Source organism: Nothoprocta perdicaria, unplaced genomic scaffold, assembly GCF_003342845.1.
Source record: "Nothoprocta perdicaria isolate Ctin4 unplaced genomic scaffold, notPer1 scaffold_2, whole genome shotgun sequence".
Classification (NCBI taxonomy): Eukaryota; Metazoa; Chordata; class Aves; order Tinamiformes; family Tinamidae; genus Nothoprocta; species Nothoprocta perdicaria.
The window spans coordinates 1,267,981-1,276,599 of record NW_020455204.1 but is presented as its reverse complement, the minus strand read 5'-3'; the positions used below and the strand labels follow the sequence as shown (position 1 = coordinate 1,276,599).

General features: G+C 51.7%; 1 protein-coding gene across 2 annotated transcripts in view; it reads right to left on the bottom strand.

Annotated features, from left to right (window-relative positions):
* HNF1A (HNF1 homeobox A) overlaps positions 1-8,301 on the bottom strand; it is a 13,901-nt gene extending 5,600 nt beyond the window's left edge. Inside the window, exons 1-3 of one of the 2 annotated variants that reach the window (XM_026037694.1) lie at positions 7,968-8,301; positions 1,203-1,402; positions 591-777 (exon numbers count right to left, since the gene is read on the bottom strand). In XM_026037694.1, the coding sequence (XP_025893479.1) occupies positions 591-777; positions 1,203-1,402; positions 7,968-8,296 (716 nt within the window). In that variant the 5' untranslated portion in view covers positions 8,297-8,301. The remainder of the gene's footprint in view (positions 1-590; positions 778-1,202; positions 1,403-7,967) is intronic. The other variant, XM_026037693.1, reaches the window with a different exon arrangement.
* Positions 8,302-8,619: the final 318 nt, after the last annotated feature.

The window sequence follows — 8,619 nt, the reverse complement described above, 5'->3', positions numbered from 1 at the left end:
CGACAGGGAAGGAGTCTGAGGCGCGTTCCGGGATGGGAGCGACATGGAAGGAGTCCGAGGCACATTCCAGGATGGGGAGGTGGGTGGGTGCTGCGTGCGGCCGGGGCCTTTGTGGGCAGCGCGCGCTCAGTCGCACCAGGTGCCCCAGCCTGGCTGGGGCAGCAGGGACGTGGAATCCTAGAATCAGAGTGTTTAAGGCTGGAAGGGACCTCAGAGATCATCTAGTCCAACCCCCTGCACATGCAGGGTCACCCAGAGCACGTGGCACAGGCTGCATCCAAGCAGTTGTGAAGATCTCCAAAGGAGACTCCACAACCTCTCTGGGCAGCCTGTTCCAGGACTCTGCCACCCTCACTATTAAGACATTTTTTCTTGAGTTCCTGTGGAACTTCCGATGCTTCAGTTTGTAGCCATTTTCTCCAGTCCTGTCACTGGCCATTATTGAAAAGAGGCCGGTCCATCCTCACTCCCTCCCTTGAGGGGTTTATAGACACTGATGAGGTCCCCACCTCAATCCAGTGCTGGATGCCTCTCCCAGCTGCCAGGACGTGGGTGCCCCACTCAGCCCTGCGCCTGCCGCCCCGCATCACCTGTTGCACTCCTCCACCAGCGCCTCCCGCTCCTCCTTGCTGGGGTTCTTCTGCCTCTCGTAGGCCTGGAACAGGATCTGCTGGGAGGCAGGGCCCCACTTGAAGCGGTTTCTTCTTCCCTTCTTGGTGGGCAGGTCGTCTCCCATGGGCTCCTCTGTCAGGATGCCCTGGCCGGCGTGCGTGAATTCTGTGGGCATAGAGGGACAAGGGGATTTGCTGCCTGGAAGGGTTTCCAGGAGAGCAGACCCAGCTGGGAGCATCTTGCTTTCCAGAGTCACCCAGAGGCCACGGCTCTCATTTTAGTTGCAACCAGAGACCAAGGCTCTCATTTTAGTGGCAACCCATGAATGCAGAACTCAGATTGCTCCCACACCCATGAACATGGTCTGTGCTGCAGTGTGTCCCCAAAACAGAGGGGATCAGAGCACGTGAGGTGCCAGCCCATGGTGCCCAACTCGGGAAGTATCTTCCTCGGTGCAGCTTCACCCTTGCTGGATACTGGCCCAGACTTTCCCAAGCTTCCTACTGTGTGTGGTTCCTTATTCCCAGCTGGAAACGGGGGGGAGGTGATTATGGAAGTAGAGGTAGGAGAACCATCACTGCTGTACTTACGCTGGGCCACCTCTCGCTGCTTGCGGACGTACCAGGTGTAGAGGGCGGCCCTTTTCTGGGTCTTCATGGGAGTGCCCTTGTTGAGGTGCTGCGAGAGGTGGGATTGGTTGAGGCCGGTCGTGTCCACCACCTCGCGCTGCGGGATGTTGTGCTGCTGGAGGTAGGATTTCACCATCTTCGCTACCCGCCAGGGATCCTCTCTGAAAGGAGCAGAAAACACTTCTCAGGAGGAGAGGTCTCGTGGTGCTCATGTCTGGTTCCCCAGAGGCACCTAGTGCTCCTCCTGCGCGTCGGGGTCTCCTGTCACCCTGGGTGAGGTGAGAGGGGCTCCTTGGGGAAGCTCTTCCTCACTGTGACACCTTGTGCAGCCTGGTGCCACCGGATCAGAAATGAGGTGGAGAAGCTGGGGCACAAGCTTCCTCCAAGCTGCTCTTTGCAGGTCCTTGGCTGCCCTGAGGAGAAGGGGATGATCCAGTTATCCTGGGAATTTCCCAATGCGTCATCACAGTCTTTGCCACCTTCGATCTTTTTTTATACAAGGCTTTGCCTCATTTTATATAGGTGATTGTAAGTCACGAGGGCTAGTGTGAGTAAGAAACAGATCGTTCTATGGGAAAGCAATGCAAGTGTAAAGCATTTTTGTGGCTAGCAATAAATGTTATGAGGAGAGAGGTGACATCCAATTTCAATGTTCATTGGGATGTTTTATGAGAGCAGCTCCTCTCCTTTCTTCTCTCTGCCACCCAAAACCTTTCTCATCTCTCCACCTTTCTTTAAGGCCTGGGTGCTCAGGTAGGTGTTCCTCATTTAAGAACAATTCAGTGTGATTCTGGACAGCCTGAACCTGCCTCGTGCCCTGATTTTGGTTAAGGTTGGGTTCTCCTGCAATGATTGAGAAAATCACAATAGTCTTTCCTCGTATATGGTATCTAAGCATATATGAAAGTATCCAGGATCATGTCCTTGTACATCTGCTGTGTGTTACTGCTAACACCTGCTGAGTCACATCCAGATGTACTTGAACATCTAAACACAGCAGGAAGCAACAGGCAAAACATTTCCTTATGCTTAGCAACCTCCTGCCAGGTAATAACCCAGGGAATAGCCCTGTCTGAGACCTACCCACCTAAAAGGTTCATACTGAGTGTGAATCTCTGCCTGTTATCATTTGATGATCAGAATATCTGTGGGGGATTCCTGGGCAGTTATAGAGAAAGCATAACAGTTTGACCATGGTTTCTTTGCCGTGTATGTTGATTGTGCCCACGCTTAAAATCAGAGTGAAAATAGAAAGTGTGAAACGAGGCTATCTAGAAGCAACCGTTTCAGGTGCTTCTCTCCCCAAAAGCCCCTGGCTTCTGCTCGGTTCTGACAAAGAGCATCCTCCCTTGCGTGTATGTGAAACGCCTGGAGCAGAGGGAGTGGAAATGGTCTGTGTGCCCTAGAAATACCCCGATGTGGTTTCCAACGCCACCATCAAAGGAACAAAGTGTGCGGGGAGAGAGTGTTTTTTAAAAAGAATCCCTCTAATATTGTAGAAAAACTAATGCACTTAATGAACTAATGAACACCTGGGTCTGAGCAACAGGCCCCAACTGTGCTGCTTAGTGCTTGTTGACTCAGTTGCCAGACTGCAAAGTGATAAGGAGAACAAAGTCCGCGTGTGTTCTCTCAGTGCAAACAGCCTTATCTGTGCTCCCTCGCAGCCCCTCACGCCGTGCCGGGACGGTCCGAGGAGCAGGCTGTGCTGTGGGCAACGCGCGGCGGGAGCGCTGTCACTTGCAGCCTCCTCAAAGGTCGGTTTCCTTATGACAGGACCATTCATTCCTCTTGTGATGGGTCTGTTCCAGAGGCCTCGGTCTGGTAGCTCCTTCCCTCAACCTTTCATAAGCCTCAGTGAGGGCTGAACTCAATGGGAGCTTTTCCTTCCTCGGTGTTTTTTGCCCTCCAAGGCGAGGAGAAACCTCCTCCCTTTGTATCTGTGATAGGTGTGTGGCCAGCGCATGTGCCCAGTCCGTTCCACAAATCCCTGCTTGGAGATGGGGCCCAAATGTGCAATCCCTGGCTGTAGATGTGCGCTCTGGCTCCAGGAGGAAGAGGAGGGCTGCGTTATCACATTTCCTTCCTGCCCCCGAATTGGGAGTGAGTTCAAGATCCCCAATTTGTGGTAAGAATAAAGCAGGCAGCAGACTGCAAGAAGACTTCTCCTCTCTTCTCTCTCCAGGCTCAAAGCCCTGTGGTTTCTCTCTGATTTTTGAGGCAAAGCAGGGAGTTTCCTGAGGCACAGCAGTATGGGGCACTTTAGTACAGTGCGCCCGTAGGAGGGTTGTATGAAACCGTGGCTGCCCTGTGAGCCGTCGAGGCCCGGGCTCCCGTTGGGCCTGGGCTGCGTCACGACGGCGGCCGCTCCGTGAGCCCTCGCGTGAGTCATTGCCCAAATCTGCGGTTCCTGCAAAGCCTCTGCTGTTGACTGAAACAGGGTGATTTGAGATATCCGCTATGCTGAAATTGGTGGCAAAAATGTCACTGACTGACAGTTAGATTTCACCTTAGGCCTGACCCCTCCTGGTTGGAACTGTGCTAAAACCTCAGCTTGAGTCGGGACCGTGGAAATGGATCCTGCTCAAACTCTCCTCTTCCATCCCCAGGCCTATTTTTTTTTTTTTTTTTGCTTTTAACTTCACTTTCTCCTCAGATACAAACGGCCTCCACATTCCTGTCTTGTTCTCTAAGGTCTAATGTCAGTCCCCAGATTCTTCTCCTCATATAATCAGTCCCTACTCCTCCTTCCCCCATCTTACTCTCCCGATGTCCGCTGTTTCCTTCCTTCGGATCGTAGCCCCTCTCCCATTGCTCATCCCCCAGTGGCCTGGGTCTTCTCTCCCCTCCAGCTTCCCATTTTCTTAGGTCTGAGGTCACTTTTTAAGGGCGTTTTCACCTCCCTTTTGTTACCTGAACAATAAGTAACCCAGGTAGTTAGTTATAAACTCAAAGGGAACAAGAGGCTGGTTGATAATTTATAGCAACATCTCAAATTTAAATGGAAAGTAAATATCAAGTTGTTAGCATTAAAGAAAACCCATTCCAGAGAGCTGGGGATGTAACATTCGGGGTACCTTCTGCCTCCTTCACTCTTCCTGGCTTGTATTTCTCTTTCTTTTCTCTTTGTCCCTTTGTTTCACCTCCTCTTCCTTATTCCCTCTGTCTCTCTTCTCCTTCTTCCCCATTTCCCAGGCCAGAGGAGCCTTCGTTTTCCAGAGGCAGAAGTGCTGCTTTGGACCAGACCTCGGTTAGACAGAGGTTCAGAGACGCTTAGACCATCCTCTGGGCCTTTCCTCCGGAGCCACCGGCCAATTCCCAGCAATGCCCACGTGGAGCAGGGCAGGTAAGACCATGCCGCCGGGCTCCCCGTAGGTCAGCCCGGCCTGCTTTGCTCTGCTGGGTTTATATGTGGGAATGCAAGGGGAGTGGTGGCCCCATCTCCAGGTTCCTCGGCTAGAGCCCTTCCAAGACACTGCTGACACGGGGAAGAGACCGGACTCCTATTGTTCCGGCTGTGTTTTTCTTTCTTCCTTCTGCAAGCCAAGCTTTTATCCCTGCCTCCGGGGGAAATCTGTTGCTTATCTCAATTTCTCTCTTTCCTAGTGGAATTTCACCCCTTGCCCTGCAGGTGAGTTGTTGCTCTACCTTTCTGTTTGCCGTACTGCCGGGAGTAAGGTCTGCCCATGAGCCCTGGGCTGCCTCTGTTCTGCCTCTTTACTCCTGGGAATATCTGGGAATTGCTCCACACACCTCCCTGTTCTTAGTGAGTCTGTTCTTTAGCGTAGCCACAGTTTGTTTTGGTTGCGGAGCAATTTGGAACAATATTTTTCAATACGCAGCTCTGTGGAAGATCCGTGGGTCCTATTTAGGCACCCAGTGAAACAGAATGTAAATTCGTGACTAGAAAAACCTTTCCCTGAGCTGCCTTTCTGGATCCTGTCACTAAAGGAGCAAATGCAACACGTGCCTGCAGGGGTACCCAGCAGCGTGGGTGCTCCCCAAATGCCCACGTCCTCCTTCACCCACGTTGCACACTGGCTCCCACACTGTGGTTTCCTCCTTAGTGGTCCTGCTAGGGCAAATCTGGTCACTTGGGGCTGCCCTTCTTACATCCCAGCTCCTGGAAAACTGATCAATGGACACCTTTCCTGCTGCTCCTTTCCTATAGGAGCAGTGGTTGCAGCTACCACAAAGGCTTTCTTGCTCGGAGCTGCCCACAGCTCAGTCTCTTATAAACGTGGGCTAAATATTAGTACAGAGCTTGTTAGTTTTCCTCAAAGATGCTTCTGCCTGGAGGTAGGAGTGTCTCCATCTGGTTTCTGGACTTGAAACCTCCATATAGGTGCTGAAACAGCTTTGCAGGCATTGATGTTCTGCACGATCCTTAGGCCTGGGCATCTCTATTTTTTTATTTTAATCTTTTTTATCCTTCCTTCCATCTGTTTCTGGGAGTAATTTCTGTTCTCCCGTATACAAATATAATTATACAAATAATTATAATCTATAATTATAATCTATAATTATAATCTATAATTATTTGTAACACTGTTTTAAGGAGATTAACCTTAGATGGCGTTGATAGAAAACTTTAAGTGCTCACTGTTTCTATTTCTATTAACACTTAATAGAAAAATGTTCTAAAAAAAAGAAAAAAGTTTTAGTTGGTAGATACTTCTTATGTATTACTGTGCAATTGCTGGAGATACTTGAAATTTCCTCTCCAGACATGCAATTGTGTTTGTTTAAATCCTTACCCAGAAATAGGAAAACTGTGAGGACAGACTTCTCACTCTTGCCATTTCACTTCGGATAGTTTTGGTCTGTTACATCCTCTGTAAGGATGTGTTTAATTTTTGGCTGAACTTGTGGCTCCTGGTGCCTTTTGTAGTGTCGTGCAGAGCAAAAGGGAACTGCCGTGTCCTGCGACAGGGGCAAGCGAAGGAAGTGCTGAGGCTGTGGAGCCAAGGGCTGCAGTTAAGCCCGATACAAGGCTTGAGATCCTGCCTGTTGCCCAGTCTTGGGGTCTTTAGGTGGGTCACAGGGTCCCTCTGTACCTCAGTGTTGGTCGCTCTGAAATGGGAATGGGGGGGATGCCCCTCAGGCCCACGGCACCCACCCAGTGGGAGTGGGACGGAGCCGGGTGCTCTTCAACCCCCACGCTGCCTTTCTGGAGAGATACCTGCTAAACCATCGGGAGTTAATGATCAAAAAGCTTATCAGGGTCTTTTCATCTATAAATTTATAAGACAAAAGAGAAATAATAAAGCCATTGGATAATTAGTAACTAGCCAGGGCCCGCCCGGTGCCACTGGGCTCAAACTACCCCAAGACCTGTACGCAGACTCAGGGAGAAGAGAAGGAATGAGGATGAGGGGAAGGAGTGTGGAAGGGTAGGAGAGAACTGCCCAAGAAGATGCCAAAATGGAAGGATTAGCAGCAGAGACAAAAGCAAGGAGAGAAATGGAGATCTGGTAAAGAGAAGGGCAGAGAGTAAGGGAAAGGGGAGATGGTGAAAGGCAGTGGGGAGAAGAGACAGGCTTTGGGGGCCAAGAAGAAGAATGAACTATTGTGAATGTTTCTCCTCCCAGGTAAGAGCTGATTCAGTGAATTTTCTTCCATTGGGAACTGCAGAGTCAGCAGCTCCCAGTTGCTCTTCTCTTAAATATTTACAGCAAATGCTAATGCCGGTCATGCTGTCTATTTGGCCTTTCGTGGTGGGGTTTGGTGTTTCTCTCTTTGCACTTTGTGTTAATTCCCTTTGCCTGCAAAGGGGATTGATCAGAAGGCCTGAGGAACCTCTCTAGCTGCATTTTAGCTTTGGTGGAGGTTTCAGATGCAGATGTTGTTGCATCTTGTGCCTCCAAAGAGCCTGTGATTCCAGAGCTTCCCCAAAACAGTGGGACAAGGTTCTGCTTCTGTTGGCCTGGGAGGCTTTGCAGGACCTCATCCTTGCTCGGACAAACATCTCAGGGTGGTTTTGGGGATCCCAGGTACTATCCGCATGGGAGCCCTGGGTTTGTTGGGAGCCTCCCTGGTTCAGGGAACATTTCCTATCTTCTGGTTTAGTGCTTCATGCAAAGGCAAGTGTGTGTGGCAGCGGGACCCGTCGCTGCTCCGTACACGCGCTCTGCGGTTGCGGCAGGCAGCGCGGGTAGGAGCACAGCGAGCCCTTTCTAACCTCCTCGTACATTCAGTTTCTACTCTTTCTACAAGAGAAAATCCCACAGAAATCAGGATTTAGCATGTGCATGGAAGACAGGAACAAGCTCGCTTGGTTTGTCCTGGACAGGTGAAATAGAATGGGAGTAGAATAAAGATATCCCCGTAAAAGGAGCAGAAAAAGCTAAAACTCTCTACCCTAAACTGACTACTGTGAGGCCAGTTAACAGTGGCCAGTTTTTTACAGGCTTCTCTTATTTTATATCTTTCCTCCCTTGATGACATAAAGAGGGAATCCCGTAAAAACTCCTGTTTGGCCGGAGAGGCAGCGGTTACGCTGGCCCCAGCGGGCTCTGCAGCCCGTGGCTGATGGTCTAAGTGCTTCCAAGGTGTCTCCGCAGCTTCCCAGGCGCGTTGGGAGCTGGATGGGAAGCAAAGCCGGAGCATCCACAGGGAATCGGGGAGCACCGGCGCGGGAGAAGATGGTGCCAGCGTTAAGGGGAAAGGAGTAAGAGGTTTGCAGGGGAGAGGTGAGAGAGAGCAGCAAAGAGGATCTGTCCTTACTGTAATAGCCTTTCCACCACCGCCTTCTGGTGAGCAGCCTCCTCAGGGCTCAGGTTTTCCAGCTCCTTCATGATCGGCGGGGTGAACTCCTCGCCGTCGTCGTCGGTCTCCTCCTCGGAGAGCCGGGCCTCCGCGAGGCCGTTGGGCAGCGCGGCGCCGTCGCCGTCCCCCTTCTCCGCTTGCAGCGCATGGATGGCGCGCTGGCTCTCGCTCGGCGGCGCGTAGGGCTCCGCTTCGCTCAGCGCCTTGATCAGGGTCTCCTTGGTGAGGCCGGACTCCAGCAGCGCTCCCAGCAGCTCCACTTGCAGGTGGCTCAGCTTGGACACCATGGTCCCGGCCGCGGCTGCCGCCCTACACCATGGTCCCGAGGGAGCGCGCCCAGGGGCGCCCGGCGCAGCCTCCCGCCTTGCGTCCCCCCGGGCGCCCTCCCCAAAACAACAAAAAAAAAAGGCAAAATACAAAATCAAGCCACTTCAGACCCCCCACGACTGTCCCGAGCCAGTGCTGATAAAGGGACCCTTGGCTATCTGTTTACATTGGAGCAATGTAAATTCTCTAAGGTTCATATTTATCTGTGTGCTTAGCAAGTTGCTGAACTTTGGACTTCAGCACGGCGGCAGCGGCCCACAAAGTGCAGGGGGAGGGGGAGCAG